The following is a 19074-nucleotide window of genomic DNA, read 5'->3' on the forward strand; positions in this document are numbered from 1 at the left end:
TTGACAAAATTCTTTAGCCCCACCATTGAAAAGACGTTGTTGGATTAGAGTTTCTCTAAATGTAAATTTATTTAATCATTGTTCGTTACGATATTGATTTTCAATAGACACATTAATCCATATATGTATGGTATATAATATGTATGCATGTACGTTCTCCGATATTTTTGATATATTCGTGTTACACAAATCAAATATATATATTTACAAGAAATATTTCGAAAACTAACTCAAAGTTAGTGTAGCTTAGTAGATAGTAAGCCTAAGAGAAGTCGCGTATTTCCAAAGTTACGAATAGAAATAGCAAAGAAAAAGCGAAAAACAAGTAAAGCGAAAACTCAACAAAAAATTTGCTTGTAGTGTCCATATGTGTGTATGTGTTGGTATAAGTGTGAATGTGTGTGTGTGTGTGTGTGTGTGTGTGTGTTAGACCAAGGCATACCTATTTAAAGATTTTTTGCGCGAGTTTTTAATTACACTTGAATATTTGGTATAGAATTGTACTTGTGCTTAAATATTACGCGTTATTTTTGATTAATTCGAATTCATTACAATGCAATTCAATTGGTTTCGTATTTTGTTTTATTCTTTTTTGATTTGCTTCAAACATTAAGACGAGCGAGAGAGCGAGAGGGGATCATGATCGTGGTACTCTTATATTATATATATTATTGTTAATTGTTAAAGGATGCATAAACACTTTATAACTTTGGAGCAACAGTTTAACATTTTTATTTTTGTCTTTTTATTCCGTGAAAATTTCCTTTAATATATTTCTTTTGTGTTTTTAGCAAACATGCGAGTGTTGTTTAATTTGCAAATAGATCGAAATAACTTCAATATAAATATATATATGTATATACAATGAATCGAAAATAGCGCTGAAATATTGAAAAATCATATTTCGAAAAATAAAACTCAAATTTAAGATCCGCAAAATTTGTAAAAACGTTTGTTGTTGTTGTTGTTGTTGTGTAATTTTCTTAATAGATTTTCGCATTTAGTTTTCGACATTATCGTGATCGAGAGATGTTTTAAGATATTTAAGCATCGGTTTCCGAACGCCGCCTTCGTCCCGGTCCACCGGGAAAATTGGCTGCAGCGAGTCCCATGCGATGTTTCGCCTCCTGAGTGCCGGAATAACCACGCGCCAGTCCAAAGTCCACGGTGCGCTTCGAGCTATTATAATATATCATATAAATTTCGATATAGCCATTACTCAAGTGTATCTCTACGGTGACAGATACAACAAGAGGCGAGTACTTACTTCTCCAGGTCGTTGCGTGCTCGTATTATGGTGCGGCCAAAGCGTGTCATCAACTCCATTAAAAGTTCATCGGGCACTTCCTCGAGCTCGTTATAGCCGCCGTAGCCGCCATTCGAGCTTTGGCTGTAGTGGCACAGAAATCAGTCAAGTGGAATATTAGTGGTGTGCTCTCTTTTTGTTTTCCTTATAAATAATTAACTTTTAAATTTAGTCTTCGCTGCCTGCCGATTTCAATTGCTAATTTCAAATTAACAGACCGTCTAATTACTTTTAGCTTGTAATTTGCTTTTGTTTTGTTTTTGTATTTGCGAAGCATTTGCATAAAATTTAAGTCCGAACCTTGCTCTAATCAGGAAACATCAAGATATGCCATGAATCTCATTTTCCAACTGACTTCCCACCCATTAAGCGAGTTTAATTGTACTCTAATATCTGGCACTTACGATAACGTCAAATCATACAATCATAAATATGTTAGAAATAATAAAACATTAAATTTAAATTGCAAAATGTAATTACTTAAAGTGTGCTCTTTTAAATATTTAACACGTTTGCAGATTTAGCTGTCACTTTAGCAGCGTTTACATTTAATTAATTGAAATTTTCACAAGGCGCAAAAGAGAAAAAAGTGAACATTTTGCGCCGCAGATAACGGCATCAAGTGTGAAATTTGGCACAGGGCAAAGACCGCAGACAGACGAATAAAATATATGTTATAAAGGAGCTGCGCGACATGTGCTGCGACCCTCATTTTCTGTCCTTTTTCCTGTTCGCATATGGGCAACGAGTGCCGAGTGTACTCAGAGCACACTTTCGGTAATTGGTTTCGGCAAATATTTTTAATTCCAAAATTTGCAGATATTCGCAGCAAAAGTGCCAGAAATTAATTAGCTCAGCAGCATCACAGTGTGGCAGAGATGCCAAGTTGTCCGTGACGAGAATACGAGACAGAATTACCTGATATGTGATCATTATCTGTTTTCAATTAAATTAAGTGCTAAGTTTCTTACTTTAAAATGTCTTAGCGAAGAAGCTAACATATTTACGAGTACTACTCTCTTTTCGAATTCTAAAAATGTAAAAGTGATCAATTTTATAGTGAAATAAATATTTCAAAATATATGAAAGAAAAATATGTTTAAAATGCTAATCATACTATACAATACTCATAATATAGTATTTATTTATGAACTATAGCATTATTCACTAAGCAAAATTTCTAGTTAGTTGAATTCTTATTAAATTAAATAGCATAAACTTAACTTGAATTTTATAACATAGAAAGAAAAAAGTGAATTCTTTAAGCAATATTTTAATCTTCAAATAATATTTTTTGAAACTTAAGATGTAAGTTAAGCATAAAGTTAGATTAAAATTGAAAAGTTTTTAAATCAAGATTTGCAATCTACTTTGTAATCTAGATTTTTTCGTTCTGTGTATAATCGTTATTAAAATCGAATTCCTTTAACAATTATTATCATCTAATTTATCGCATTTTTCTAGCATTAAGGCTATTGTACAACTACCTGGGCATTGGTGCCGCATCGGTCCTTGAGATGGCCAGCAAACAAATGGTTAGAAGGGCCAAGGCGCCAAAAGCGAATTTGTTTGTCATCATTGCGCTGCGATTTATTTGCTGCAATAAAGAATCAGAGAGAGAATCCAAAGTAAGTAGAGTTAATACGAAATCACTTAAAAAACACATTTTCAAATCATTTTGCACTCAAATCATTTCAGTTAGGCAGCAATGTAAAGCGATACGACTGGACACACACGTCGTATGCGCAATATAAACCACAGACAATTAAAAATCGATCGAAAGTGTGGCCAAGACTCGGTTGCTACGAGTAGCCACGAGTTGCCCCCCAGGCTGGACACAAAACGGAAGTCAGGTATACCATTTTCCATTAAGTGATTCATTAACTGCTCAGCGAAGCATAGGCGGCAGCTCTCCTGCCTGCCCTCGCTTCCCCTCCCTCCCTTACCCCTCTTCCACGCAGTGCCCGGTCACAAAGTCATTTGCTTTGCCCGCAATATGAGCAGGTCGACTCACTTGTGCATTCCTGCACATCCTGTCGCCGGCCATGCCCGCTTGCTGTTGTCTGTTGGCTGTTGGCTGTCCTCCTTGCCTGCTGGCAGCAGGAGGAGGACACTCTCCCAACTTGCCACCTTGCTACCTCTAAATGCTGTTGTCACTGTTATGTTTACAGTTGCAAAACTTTAGCAGCTCTCTGACATTTGTCTCTGACATCAGCGGTAACAGGAGACCCGCAGGACAGCTGAGACAGCCGGGACAACGAGGACAGCCAGGACACACCGGTCAGCCGGATAAATGAATTGACACAGTGGACTTGTCTCGCAATTCCCTCCCTCGCTTTAACTCTATCGTTCTATTGGGGGACTTCACTCAATTCACTCATCACACTTTCATCTTGCACCTTGCATCATCTGCCAACAGTTGTTCAGTTCAGGTGAGTGAACATTTCCATTGATGCTTCGAGAGTAGAAGTGCAACATTTGTCATTACGTTGAAACCGCAATGGCCAATAAATCGAACATGAGTTAGAGAATAATATCAAATAGAAACGGAAATGCCAAAGTGAAGCCCTCAATATGTGCATTATTTGTAGAGTGAGTAATGAAATTGAACTTAGAAAAAAGTTTATGACATGTTTAAAAATGTGAATGCTTCCGTTCATAGAGGAAACAGGTTATTAAAAAAGTGTAATTAATAGTCTCATATATTTCTTATACGATATTTAGTTGTTTATACTCTTCCACAAAATTATTCTTGCTATTCCATTTCACATTAATAAGAATTGAATTAAATTATAATTGAAATTGTTTACTTTGCAGTATTGAATGCCATGAAGTAAGTAAGACTCCGCTAATGAGTTTCTCAAGCAATACTTAAAGTAAGTATCTATTCAAATCAGTTCAGTGCTAATCCCAGAATACCAGCATTTTAAGTAAGTATCAATACAATTCAATTTAGTTCAGCAATGATACATATTTGACCTCCTTTTTAACAACACCAATTATGTATATAGACTGAGTTCACATAAACTGCACAATTTATTCAAACATTCTCCTTAATGAATTTGAGCTCGTAATTAGTTCAATTTTAACTGCACAATTGCTTTTATAGACATTTCAGAAACAAAAGGACAATGAAGATAAACTCGTTTTAAAGCTTCAAATAAATGGCAAACGCATGAGTGTGCAATTACGAACATCTTTTTTGCAGCTGACCAAATCGAATTGTCATTAGAGAAAAATGTAGAAAATTCACTTGAACTGCGTGTGGTTTTATTTTTTCATTTTTGGGGCAAGCTAAGTCCAAGAATTATTGTACCATAAAAGTATACAGTATAGGAGAGAAGAAAGAGTACGAGTTTTGTGTATTTGCCAGTTACAGATAAAAGCACGCGCAGGTTGGGTGCGTTTAAGCCATTATTGAAAGCAGATTTAAAATCATATAAAATGGTCTACCATTTGGAAAGCAAAGCAAACGCAAGTCGCACACACAAACACACACACACAAACACACACAATGAGATCGAATGTGTGATTGCGTTTTATTACACGAAGTTGTTTGTTAGACGTGGAGTGAGGGAAGCCACAGGTTGTTTGGGGTTGCTGGGGGTTGCGTGGTCTGCTTATCGGACCACACAACAAGCCAAGCAAGGACAGCTCATCCACAGAGGAAGGAGTGAGAGAGAGAGAGCAATGACGAGTGAGACAAAAGGGAAATACACGGACGAACGCGTCGCGCACTTTGTACAAATAAAGTAATCAACGGATTTAACGCAACGACGAACAATTTCCGTTCATCTTCGTTTCAGTTCAGTGTTCTTTTTTTGCTGTATTTGTTTTGTGCGCGCGGGACAACAGTGCGTATGATTGCTGACAGCAATGGGTTGTCGCCGACGACATTTGTTATTAGGCTGCTTAAACGACAGTTCGCTGAAGCGAGTGAGTGGACTTGACCAACCGTTTATCAATCATTTTCGCATTTGATTTATGGCCATAATGAAAGAGTCGGAGAGTAACATCGAATTTCCCCGTACGTAAATAGTATTTCAGCACATATAACGCATACGCCTCGTTGGTCCGAAGTCGGTCAAGTGTAAAGCGTGTTGCACACACATAAATCTCGATTTCGTTTTCGATTTACTCTCGCATTTTATTTGCGAACGATAAGCAAAGCGAGAACCGAGCCCAATCTCACATCCATAATGTATTTGGCTTAAAGGCTTAGCTGCTCATGCAAATAAAAATAAGCCAAAAAATAATAATAATATACAAATATGATAATATTTGCCGTCGACAACCAAAAATACAATAAATATAAATAAAATCTATATGTGTGTGTAACACGAGAGTAATCAACAATTGTTCGGTCAGTGCACAATTCATTATGCGCTCGATCTGCAAATAACTAAATATTTATAATGTTTGCCCTCCATCAAGCGCATCAAACGGAGCAAATAAGCCAGACCTTGCCCCACTCACACTCACACACACAAACACAAACACATACACACTCTGTGGCCTCTTCACACTTGGCTGCAACTTCTGCTCCATCTCCTGTGTCAAGTGCAGCATTTCGCATCCTCCATTCGATTGCCTGATTCGCACTTCTCACTTCCCCCCACAGTTGCCTTCACTTGGTTTTTATACCTCGTGGAATCAGCGAAGTGCCAGGCGATTAATTGTAAAATGCACTTGATCTAAGCGCCTTGCAGCCAACAAAGCGCAAAAGGTTAATCATTTCACTCGCCTCACGTCATGACTCATGATTCAGCTGAAGCTCAAGCTCAAGATTTGCCTCAAATTCAACTTTAACTTAAGACTTGGGCATTGAGATTTATTGCATTTGATACATATTGCAATCAATTATTTCTACCTGATTTGATTGCATTTTATTGCTGTTCAATTGGTTAGTTTAAACAATACTTTCAGTATGCATTGGTTTGTTGAAAGTATCGAATATAATCACAATTCTTTTCAGAGTATTTGCGTTATTATGCAGACTAGTTTAATGCCAATATTTATTGCCTAATATATTCATTGGCAATTTTCTCTAAGAGTTTTCAAATGTGTTTCAATTTAAATTGGAATTTGAATGTGAATTCTATTTTTAAACCTAATGTCAGAGTTTATAGCTGAACCATATATAGTTATCCGAGTCAATTTTTGCACTTTAAATATTGACATTATACGAATCCATTAAATTTGAGCTTAATTAGCTGGCATCGAAATGTATAAAATTCAATTCAATAGAAGAGGTCAAATTTAGCAAAAAGCTGATTTGAATTGAATTCTTTTAGAAGTTAAATGGAATGTCAATCATAAGCACAGCTGCTATGTTTGTATCTGGTCAGTAGTTGCTTGGTCAGCACACTGGGAGTCCAACTGAGGCATTTGGCATTTGGCTAACGAGCTGTTCGAGAGCATCAAAACAGCCAAAGCAATGCGAGGCAAGGCAAAGTGAGGCGAGGCGAGGCAAGTCACATGGTCAACTACACGTATTGTCTCTTTAATTTCTAACATGTGCCACAAGACTTGTTTACCTAAACACGGGCTGAAATTATAAATTGCTTGGCCAATGGGGCACAGAGTGAAAGAGAGGGATATATTGAAAGAGAGAGAGAGATACAGGGAGAGATGGGGAGACAGTTGGGGACACTGTGGCTGGGGCTAAAGTGAAACACGAGACGCAGACATTGAAATTGCATTGCGTTGATTATGGGGCAGCACCTCGACTAGCTGACTGACTGGCTGGCTGAGTGAGTGACTGAATGGCTGACTGCCTGGCAACAGGGATGAAGCAGGAGCAGGAGCAAGAGCAAGAGGAGAGTGTGGTCACCTGCTGTGCTGGTAACTGAAAACGTACTTATGATTTCTCTGGTCTCACAGCTCGGGTGTGAGGCATATCACAAGTCTGAAATTGAATTTGGGTCACTCAATTGCTAACGGGCTGGGTTGCCTGCTCAAAATATGAGAATTGCACGTGATTTTCGAATATTCTGTTTCTATTTCTATTGCTATTTCAGTTTGTATTTAGTTTCTCTGTGTTAAAGCTGAGTCGAGAGTCGTGTTGGCCTTTGGCTTTAACTCTGTGACACATCATAAACATTGCAGTTACGCTAATGGCAGCATGCTTGGACATTTCTCATAATTGTGCAAAATTATTAACACGCACACTGAAGACAGCACTTTTGCCAGGCATTAAATTTTCATATAGCAAATGAAAATTACGTATACGACACAGTTGCGTTGGCCAAATGGAAGCAGCCATCGGGAGGGTGAAGTTAAGGAGCCAGTTTCATGCCGTGTTGTAATTGGATGCTTATTGAATTAGTGACAAAGTCGTCGTTGAGCTGTGAGGGTGGAAAACAAGGATGAGAAGATGTAGTCGGAGATTGAGACTGAGACGGAGATGGAGACGGACACTGAGACTGCCTGCTGTGTCTTTGCTGCCATTTAGATATTCATCAAATTATTCCGTTTGTCAAATTAAGCAAACAACTCGTCCAAGTTGTAGCCACAAGATTGATTTGGATTCAGACAGGCGACGGAAGTCGCAAAAGCCACACATTTTATTTGCTCTGATTTGTCTCCCATTCTCTCTCTCTCTGTCTCTGTTTCTCTGTCTGTGTCTCGCCGCCAATCAATCTGTGACCGCGTCCTCACTGATTACGAGCCAGTCATTAGCAGTGTTTATCTCGCTGAGCCACAGTTGGTTTTGTCTGTCTCTAATCTGCTTCGATATCCGCAATCTGTCCAACTAACTAATCCCACCTGCAAACCTGTTTAATGCTTTACTAATAGAATACATAATTAGACCAAAATAAAGCAGTGAGTAGAGTGCTCAAGGCTAAGTCTAATATGCTGGCAAGTGAACACTCAGTTTACAATTAAATGAGAAAATATGTTAAAGTGAGTTCCTCCATTAAGAGATAGCATTTGTTCTCTGCACAATAATTTGATACATTTGACAGCTTAAGGGAATTTGGCAAGTCTTAAGCATGAATTATTGAATTGTGAAATCTTGTACAATTTGAAGAATTATTTGTAGGAATCTAAGCCAACTCTATAACACTTCGTTTCTTATCTAAAACTATCTTATTCCAGTCTTGCTATTAACATAATTATCTTTACAACTCTCACTGCAATTAGAATTAATTCTTTGAATTTCTTTTGCAGCTTTGGGATAGTTAGTTGTCTTGATTCTCTTAATTGTTTAATAATCATGTCGATGCTCAGGGCTTAGCTACATTTTACTAAGTTAAGTTTACTTAACTTACAGACTTCGACATGGATGACAGGCACGTCAAGTAATTGCAACTTCTAATGGCTGCGTGTAAGGACGAAAAATCTTTTGCGCTGTTTCCCTAGGGGAATGAAAGTTTTGTGCATGCTAACACACGACTTACATGGCGTTAGGAGGTTGCGACTTAAGAGGTACTAGGACAACATTCAACGTCATCATTCACATAAGCACGCGCTGCTCAGATGCCAAAACAATGTAAAAATTGTTGACCTAACTCAGATGCCTCCACCTCCTCATCCAGCGAATTTGTCAAGGCGCAACCGATGGATACAAGGAGGAGGGGGAAGCGACGTGCTGGCCCGGCTAAGACAATGAGGTAGAACACAGCATTTAACGTTTGAGGCTAAAAGCATCACACGCAACAGCAACAACAACAAGATGAGCAACCGCATCCTTGGGGAGTCGTCACTTCTTAGAGCTGTGAGTGAAGACCCAAGATAGCTGTAGCTATAGCAAAAGACGCGAAGGGGAAGAAGAGAGCCAGAGCTACCTTGGCGCTCTTTACATTAACTTAAAAATTCATTGCGACCCAAGGAATACTTTTATTTAGCTTTTGCTCGCGGTTTGCTTTCGCTTTAACTTTCTTTTCTCACTCCCCCGAACTCGAGATCCTTTCCTTCCCAATTGACGGCCTGCTTTAGAGCAAAAATGATGGAAAATTATGCGAAAAATGTCGGACACAGATTAAAATAATTGTACGAGGGTATTCAACGCCCGCCCAAATCGCAAATTGTAGGCAACCAACAGGTTTCATTTTGTTGGTGTTCCTGTTGCTGTGTTGATGTTGATGTTGGCTTTGCTTGATTCTCTGGTTTTGGTTTTCTCTTTTATCCAAATGGGAATTCGCTGTTGAATTGTTTATGTATTTATTTTAAACTGAGCATTTTGTGAATTAGCCTCAGGTGATTCGAATTTCGAATTGTTTTGTATATTTCGTTGTTGTACGCCATGTTTTCACCGTTTGATTGGGCGTTCACTCCATTTCCTCCAACCTGTTAACCAAAAGCCCACAAAGCATTCAAAATTAATGTGCCAATGCAAACTAAATGTAAACGGGAAACCGAAAATAAAAAAAGAACAATTTCTATTGTTCTACTATCGAATTAGGCGATGATAGCCGCTTTAATACCCTGCAGAAAAGTTGAGGAAAGCTCATTGATTTAATAGAAATTTGAGTTGCATACTTTTAGGCAAAATTTTCAAAGCAGTTCAAAAATTTAACTTTATGAATCGAAAAAGTATTAAACTCTTACAAACATTACAAAAATATTCGAATACTTATATTTCTCTTTGCAGGGTACAACAATTGATTGCCTCGAGCGAATTGCATTGCGGATTTGTAGCAACATTAAAAGTCTAGCTGCCTTTTTTTGGCTAGAAGCACTTGCTTTGATTTCGATGCTCTGCAATTAACTGGCGAAACATTTAAACAACAATTGCAAAACTTCTCTAGTGTTAACTGTTGAATCGATGGCACTTATGTTGTGGCCCACCTTTGAGACTTTGGTAAGTTTTGCAAAGTGTAAAGTTTACGATTCATTTTGTAAGCCCTTTCCGAAGCAGCAACTTGGAAATACTTTTCCAACTCGTATGATGCTCGAAACAGAAATAAACGAGTGGAGGTTAAAAGCCATATGAACTATGAGTATGTAAGACTTTGGCTCAGCTGCGTCACGAGTGGCAAAAATATTTAAATGCTGCACAAACTATGCTTTTGGGGGCAAGAACGTAAATGGTGCAAAATGATGTAAGTAAAACAAAGTATAAAAAAAAAACAAAGTAAAAAAAAGAAAAGAAAAGCAACTGCAAAAAATTGTGGCAAAACTTTTGATGCCCCCCTGAGAATTTTGTACTCGTAATTGTTGCATGTGTGTGAGACTTGCCTTGGGTAAGAATTTCGACCTTCCCGAACCTGAAATCGCTGTCGACGAGGAGGAAGGGGAAGAATGATCCCTGCCAACGTTCATATGTACATACATACATATCGATGTCAATGCTGCTGTTGTCGTTGCTCTTTCACTTTCGCTTCATTGCATTGCCGTCAGCCATCAAACGCGTTCCTGATAAACCCTCTTGCTGTCCCAACACCAAGACTCCTCCTCACTCCTGCCCCGATCCCAAGCGAGTGGCAGTTCCAGGCCTTCGTTCGTTCGTTCATTTGGTGCCACATTCTCACACACACACGCACACACATCTCGTTGACATTTGTTTGTTTATGTTTTATGAGCATTGTTGCCACAAAACTTTTGCACAACTCAAATAGAGACCTTTTGAATAACGAGTCGACAACTTTTTGCATTGCCTTTCTGTTTAAAATGTAAATGTTTTTTCCATTTAACGAACTTCGTGTGCGCCTTTCACTCTGATTTGCCAACACTCAACATTTCTGGCATTGCACAATAGTTTCCCTCAGTCCACGTTCAATGGATTTTCCCTGCCTATTGGTTAAACTACAAACATCAATTCAACTGGTAAGCATCGATTCGATAATTCATAAAAAGAAAACAAAATTCTTGCTCTTCGTTTTCAATCCCTTTTTGCGTTATGGCAGAAGCGTGCTTAGAATACTTTTGTAATTTATGCAATAAAGCAAAGCTTAAAGTTTATGTTAGATAACAAATATTTTAAATTTGTTTGCTTATACGATCACAAAACTACTTCTAGCTTCGACAGAACACTTTTTCTGAACTAAATCTAGCCAATACACAAAACTTCAAATCATTGCTACACCTAAAAGTATGCTACTTATTATTGTCGTCACCTCCTCCGACATATTCATTTTTTAATATCTAAAAAAAATGTTTATTTTAACATCAGCATGAATGTGAGTTAAAGTATAAATTGAAATGTTATCATAAGCATACCATTGAAGCGTATATTCATTTTCATTTGCGGCATGTCTCGCTCTCAAATATTTATCCACATTTAAAAAGTATTTTATGCTGCATTTTCCCATAAGCAATTCTTTGCCAGTTCGCTCACACAATTTTGCACCGCTGCCAGTCTACTCCGCAGTCTGCCAGTCTACTCCGCACAGTGATAAGACATGCATTCAAGATGCCTCTCTCTGCCCCCACCACACTCCTCAACTCCTCCAATCCCCTTCACTTGGCTCATTCAGGCTTGAGCGATGGCGATGGCGTCTGTTTTTATGGCAGCTTCTTCGTGTTTGCTTAAAGGCTTCCAAATTGTTTGTATGACAAAGTTTGCATTTTGTAATAAATTCGCTTTAAAAAATATTTGTACATTTATGGTCGGCATTTAAATTAAATACTTTATTTGGGCATCCAGCATTCCCAGCGCATTCTTTGCGGCTTAAAAACAAAAGCGAAAAGAACTCTTCATATACACTTTGGCAGCATCTTCAATATATTTCTGTTTTGGGTAAATATGCGCGATAAATGTTTATGCAGACTTTTATATTAAAAGCAGAAAGCATTCACAAATTGTGAGCTGAAGTAATCAATCAGCGGATTAAAGTGGTGAAGTATAAAATTAATAAATTCTGTAACCAATCTAAATAATGGTAAATCATTTAATGAAGTCCCTTAAGGTTTTACTGCAGCCCGTACAATAAACAGTTAATAACAAGCCTTTTTTGATGATAATTCGCTTTAAAATTGAAGTATTCATAAATGAACCACAATGCGAAACAGTTGAAATTTACATTTGATGCTCATAAACTCAGCTAATTAGGCATAAACATTTTCAGCCTCCAGTTCGTGTCCCATTCAAGATGTCCGAATTGAAATATGTTTTGTTGGGTTCCAGGATCGTAATAACGCCATAACAATAATATGCGCAATGCGCCTCCAAAGCAGTCACAGCCGAAAAAGCCACTTGCTAATGAAGGAAAGGCGAAACAGAAGCAAAACTTTTATGGGAATCATCGGGGGAACAACAATGTTGGATGCGTGGCGTGAATAAAGATTACAATTGCCCACATTCCATATGCGGTTCTCTCTCTCTCTCTCTCTCTCTATCTCTTTCTTTTCTCTGTATGTTATTTGAGTATTTTCCATTCTGGAGTTTTGACTGGCGAAATGCGGGAGATATGCTAATTTCGCAATGAATGAATGCAACACAGCTTTTAGTTGGGATTTGTAGCTCAATGGTGATTATACAACACACACACATGTAAAACTGTGTGTGTGTGTATATGGGTTGCAAGCCAAAAAGGCGACGCGGCGACTCTACCGAAAAGTGCCGTCGTCAAGTTTGATGGGTAAACATTGCGAAAACAATTTAATTAATAAAAATATGCAAATTTAATTAAAAGAACAAACGCAAAACTCGAGATGAACAACAAAGCAACAGCAACAGCAGCAGCAAAATGAGCAACAAAAATGGAAAATGGAAATTTGTAACCCGCAATTTAAGATTATTTTAGTTTATTTCCTAAGCACAAGATCCCACTCGAAGTTCATAAATGTTCTTTTAATTAGTGCTCAGGTAAAAATGCCAAACACTCAACGGATAAACTTTCCGAAGGGGATCTCTTATGAATTAATTGAGTATGAAAAACTTTGGAGATGCCAAGCAGATGAGCAGTCTGTCTCCTGTTCCAGTTATTAGTATGCTCTTGGTTCAACTAAACTAAGCGTGACTGAACCGAAACAGATACCCACCCAAGAACTCAAGAAAAAAAGAATAAGAAGGAAATCCAGATACCCAAAAGCGTCCTTGTGCCTTTTGTATTCAGGATTCCCCACTTGTTGTTGTTTATTTTCTGTAAATTTAAAGAAAACAAGTGGTGGATGGCAGGCTCAAAAGGAAACTTCGCCATTTGTCGCCATTGAAGATACAATAAAATAACTTGAGGCCTTTGCATTATATTAAGTAGTTTTGTCTGCACAACAACACCTGAGTTGGAAGCCCCGAAATGTAGGCAACACAAATGTACACAAATTAACAATGTTGCAAACTGTGTTGAAGAGAAAAGACAATTAAATTGTTTTGGGAAACATCATTTGCATAACAATGAGCATAGTTTCTTAGAATTGTTAAGTTTGCAAGAATTTATCGTTCCATCTGCTTTGAGAAGCTGAATTTATCTAGATCGAAGAAGTCTTGTTTTATTTTGTGGTATTAACCATAAAGACGCTGTTTTCTAAAAATACTATTTTAATTACATTCTCAGGAGAATACTTTTAGTCGGGGTCAATGTAACCCAAGTCTCACATTTAATTGAATACTCCGTAAGCATTGCTTTTCCATCATTTAATTTGATTTCTGAAGCATTGGAGCATCTATAAATATGATGGTTATATAATTCAAGCGTTTGACTGAAAGTTGATGAGCGACATTCGTCGATTGAAAGTTTCCATGTTAAATTGTTCAAGCGAATTACAACATTTTATGGCATTTATCGCAATGTGAGAGTTTTTGGATTTAAATGCTAAACTCTACAATCTGATGTAATTACAAATAATGAAAATGTGAATAGTTATTTTTTAGCTGCGCAGAATTTGCTACGAAAATTTTGGTAAGCTCCGCTTGGAGTTTAACACGAGTAGAAGCCAAAGAGCACACAACTTTAATCATCATAGCTGCCATTAAAAATTTAAGAGCCACAATATAAGCGCATTACGAGTTTGTCGTTTATTGAAGCTTGCAATTCGAACGATAATCCCAAAGATTTTCGCATTACGTTTTCCAAGCTGAGAGACCGAAATAAGGCAATAAAGGTACAAAGCGACCTCAATTTTGCAATATTAAGTGAAGATTTTCTCTGATATTAAAACGAGCAAAAAAAAAGGTCGCATAGGCGAACAGCTCTGTGGAGCCGATAAAAAGGCCAGCGAAGCAACAAATGTCCTAGCCAGAGTTTCTCTCTCTGAGTCTCACACATCCTGCATAGCGACAATGTGTGTGTATGCGTGTGTGCGAGTGTGTGGGCTTTGTCCTCACTTGCGAAATAATATTTTAATAATGTTTGAAGTATTATGAAGTCTACATCATTATTACTTGGATTATCTTACAAGGCAACCATGAGATTATTGCAGCCATTAACAAGTTTATTAGTTTATTATCATAATTCTTTTGATTTAGTTGTAGCAAAAGATATTCCAATTGAAATATCATAACTTTGTTGTCAAACGAATATTTTAAATAGAAATAAAAGAGATATGAGATAAGAACAATCAAGATATTGAATGTTCATATTAAAATGACTGACTTTTAATAGAATAGATAGAAAAGAAGTAGAGAGTTATTGGCTTGTTATAACAGAAATCGATTCCAAGCATTTTCATTAAATTCTTAAGTACAAATCTCAGATATTGTAAAAAAAAAGAATTATTTCAAATAATTTGTCTATATTTTAGAATATTAAACTTTCTAAAGGAAGTTTCTAATTATATGCAGTTCGAAAGAGATCTTTAAAAATTTAGGCACTTTTCAAAAAAGTCATTTAAATATTTCTATAATATTTTTGAAAGAAATCTCGTACAGCTTACCCTTGTTTAAGGAATGCACAAAAACTTGAATATAATTATAGGAATGTCACTTAAAGATTTGTGTGTCAAAATAGACGATATTCAGATGGTGAATATTTTCAAAACTGCACTATAAAATACACAAGAAATCAGATATGAACTATATGATGGATATTGTCACTTTAAAAATGTTGTTTGATTTAAATTATATTGAGATTCACCGTCGCTGATGTTGCCACTGATGGATTCTACTGAATCTAGAGCTGAGTCTCGGGTTCTATCCGCAGCTAACTGCACCGCAATGGAACTGAAACGTAAGTGAAATCGGCAGTCAAGGCGCACTCGATTTATACGAATCGCGAGTCTAGATGGACTGTGGAGCCGACGAATGCGAACGAAGAGCCCGAAGATTCAAAAGATTTCAATGCAGCGTCGACTTGAATGTGCTTCAGTTCAGGTAACTGACAATCCAACACGACTCGACACGACGCAAACACGAAGCGAACGACCACGACATTGACTGTATGTGTGTGTCTGTGTGCTTGAGATTGTGCGCAGTCATCGTTTGGTAGGAATGTCTATGTGAGTGTGTTTGGTTTGTTTTGCGGCAGCGGCACACACGTCGTATGAATAATGTGCAACACGTGGTATCACACTGTATGACTGTGACTTGCGACGGCCCACGACTCACAACACGTCGAACGGTTCCCAAAATCCCAGAACCATAAAATTTTGGCGTATTCCTTTATCGGTTTATCAGCCATCAATTACGCATAATTATCGCAAGCGCACACATTTGTCACGCGATCTTATCAGCTAATCATATCATATAATCATCTATTCAGCAGCAGATTATTTTCAATTAGTTGCACATTTGGCAGCCATCACACAAAATCCAATATAAATCCCAGGCTCATGCCAGCCTTGTGATATGCTTGGCTTATTAATTCTTCACTCTCTCGCTCTCACTCTCTCTCGGTATTATCACCCTTATCTAAAAGGTATTATACGAATACAATATGTTTAATATCTAGCATCATCTCCCTCTCTCACTTCCATTTTCAGTTCGATTTCCACTTACTCTTCGGGGATCGAAATAAATTTGGAAAGTCACAATTACGCACACGAATATGAATACAATTTATGTGGCATTTAACGCCGGTGAAATTGTGCGGAAGAGATTAGGTTTGTTTTTATTTTCAGTAAGCGTTGAAGCCAAATAAAGGTAACTTAATACTACATTTTGGTTGCATAATTAAATTCTTTATTGCAATAGACTGTGTATTAAACATGGATATAACTGGTATCTAGCTAAGTACTTTCGTATCTGAAAATGTTATTAACAAAATTAAATATGCTGGTCGAAAGAAGCAAAGCTCTCTTTCCCGTAATCCAACTGGAGAAATAATTGTTGATGTATAATTAAAACTTAACTACGTACAAACCGATATTACGTAATTTCCGAGGGCAAAAGGGGGAGTGGCAAAATGTAAAAGCACAAACTAACTACTTTGCACTTTCACGAGTAGTTTAGAGCTACCTTTAATAGGCTCTCAGTTATTTATGAATTATGTCGCATTGCTGATCAAGAATATATATACTTTATGATTCTAGCTTCATAAATTTTCTGCTGATACTAAGTTGTAATACCCCTTTCAATTAGCGGGTAATAAAGAAGACCAGTGGAATGTTGATTATTGATAGTTCATACGAAAAATTACCGGATTTAAGAAAGCGTGTCACAAAACCTCTATATAGCAGAGGTGTCAGCCATCGGAAAATGCACTGTCATCTTGTCAATCGTAGAATACTTCACCTTCACCTGCCTTTTCCCCCCTCTTTCCCCTTACCATATGCATACTGAAACTGTACGTCCCCCTCGATCTCTCCTCCCCTCATAGAGTCCCGCTGCCTGAGCTTGGTACAGCTTCGAGGAGGTACCAAGAAATCTGGTCGCGATCCCTTGTAAAATACCAAGTGGAGCAGCTCAAATACCAGGCGAACATAATAGAGCAGCAAGTGGATTCATCTTTGAAAGCTATAAAATATGCCTTGCTGCCATTGGTCAATTTTTGAGAACGTGTGCTCTAGGATGTGGATCCTAAGAGCGGGAGTATGAGAGCGTGCACTTTACCACGTGGCGCAAGTGACTTTGCTTGCAGCCACCTACTAGTCACTTATGTTGGCCTGGTATAATATAAGCAAATTTTAATAATTCTGGGCAAGACAAAGAAAGCAAAATGTCAACAGACGCCATTGAAATTCATCCACGTGACGCAAATGAATTCTGTATTTTCACTTCCTGCTCAATTATATTCTCCTGGTATTTCATATGCTGACGAGACACTTGCTTGACTTGGGGGTATCAAATATTTTGGTCGCGATCCCTAGTTCAATCAAGCGTGAAGCAACCGAAATACCAGGCGATCATAATAGAGTAGCAAGTGGATTGATCTAGGAATAGAACCAAATATGCCTTGCTGCCATTGGTCAATTTCTCAGAACATGTGCTCTAGGATGTGGATCCTAATAGCGGGAGTATGAGTGTTTGCTTCTGATTGGTCAGAATTGAACGTTGACTTTCTGTATAATTACTTGCTGCTGATTTAACATATGTTTGCCTGGTATTTCATCTGATAATTTCGCAATTTTGAACCGTTTGCGACAATTAGATTAAATTATTAAATTATAACTAGAGAATACTTACCTTCTGTAAAATTTCAAGGATATTGTTTTTAATACTTACATTTTTAATATTTACCTGGCGAATATATTTCTATATTTTTTGTTTTTTTTAAATTTTTATATATTGTTTCTTACTTCTTTGTATTATTTTCTACTCTTTATTAAAAGTTATACTGTTTCCTCTTTATTTCTTTTTTTATTACTAATCACATTTATAACCACCATCTTCATTACAATTTAAATAAATAAATATTACACTTATAATAACACAAATTAATAATTTATTTTGAACTGTGGGATGGGCAACATTTATTCTGTTTGAAGTGACGCATGGTGCTGATAAATGTAGACGAGAAGCATAGTGAACTGCAACGTGGAGCAGAATACCAGGCGAACATAATAGAATAGCAAGTGGATTGATCTACAAATATGCCTTGATGCCATTGGTCAATATGTCCGAACATGTGCTCCAATATATGGATCCTAAGAGCGGGACTATGCGAGCTTTCATCTAACCACGTGGCGCAAGTGAATTTGTCTACAGCCACCTGCTAGTCACTTCTGTTGGCCTGGTAGAATATAAGAAAATTTTAATAGGCCTAGATTTCTTGTAAAATGCCACTTGAAATCCAGGTGGTGCTAGTGAATTCTATATTTCCTCTTGCTGCTCATCCATGGTCTCCTGGTATTTCGTATGCTGACGAAGCACTTTTTAGCCGTTCATTGGAATAAGTAGTTGGCTATGTGTAAAAAAGTAATAACGCTTTATTTTAAATTAAATAATTAGTACCTCGAATCGATTTGGCAGCTGATTTTACTTGTTTTGAAGTATTATATTTAATAAGTTAACCTACTTACCTCTAGCTATAATGGTTTCTGAATATGCATGGGAAAAAATTTTATTCATAATTTTTGTTGTTTACAGATTGATTACTGATTTAAATTACCTTTGGAATATAAGAATTTTTCTCGCCTCTACAGAAAATAATTGAACAGATCCTGAAGCTGTGATAAGAAAGAAGAGAATTATTTAATTGTATTCGATTAACAATGTGACAAATGAAATACTTACCGGCCAGGTGAACGAATTACAATATTCTCCATATCCAAATCGAAAATAAATCAAATTTTTAATGAAAATGTCGTGCTTACAGATTCACATTTAATAATGAAATAAATGGGAGTTTAATAAAGTCAAGACGCGCATAAATAATATAAAAGTAAGCTTGCTAACCACAATGATTAATAATACTATAAAGCAATATATTTATACCTACATTAAGCCGCACGGTATGAAATCAAAGTATATTAAATTGTGACTTATGACGACAATAATAAGAATTTAC

General features: G+C 37.0%; 1 protein-coding gene and 1 long non-coding RNA gene across 5 annotated transcripts; both read right to left on the bottom strand.

Moving 5' to 3' along the window:
* Positions 1-524: 524 nt before the first annotated feature.
* On the bottom strand, positions 525-15370 carry LOC133850370 (diuretic hormone class 2). 4 transcript variants are annotated; one of them, XM_062286445.1, is made up of 5 exons: positions 15265-15370; positions 15065-15173; positions 2794-2903; positions 1268-1390; positions 525-1179 (listed from the first exon to the last, which is right to left on the bottom strand). In XM_062286445.1, the coding sequence occupies exons 3-5, from the start codon at positions 2883-2885 to the stop codon at positions 1044-1046; spliced, it is 351 nt and encodes a 116-aa protein (XP_062142429.1). In that variant the 5' UTR covers positions 2886-2903; positions 15065-15173; positions 15265-15370; the 3' UTR covers positions 525-1043. The 4 variants fall into 4 exon arrangements, with proteins under 4 accessions (XP_062142429.1, XP_062142425.1, XP_062142426.1 ...); XM_062286441.1 differs by having other exon boundaries at positions 2791-2903; positions 15265-15368; XM_062286442.1 differs by having other exon boundaries at positions 2791-2903; positions 15065-15168; positions 15265-15365.
* Positions 15371-18527: 3157 nt separating this feature from the next.
* Positions 18528-18889, bottom strand: LOC133841641 (uncharacterized). Its single transcript, XR_009894324.1, has 3 exons — positions 18801-18889; positions 18676-18733; positions 18528-18604 (listed from the first exon to the last, which is right to left on the bottom strand). It is a non-coding gene; the product is annotated as an uncharacterized LOC133841641 (long non-coding RNA).
* Positions 18890-19074: the final 185 nt, after the last annotated feature.

Source organism: Drosophila sulfurigaster, chromosome 2L (assembly GCF_023558435.1).
Source record: "Drosophila sulfurigaster albostrigata strain 15112-1811.04 chromosome 2L, ASM2355843v2, whole genome shotgun sequence".
NCBI classification, from domain to species: domain Eukaryota; kingdom Metazoa; phylum Arthropoda; class Insecta; order Diptera; family Drosophilidae; genus Drosophila; species Drosophila sulfurigaster.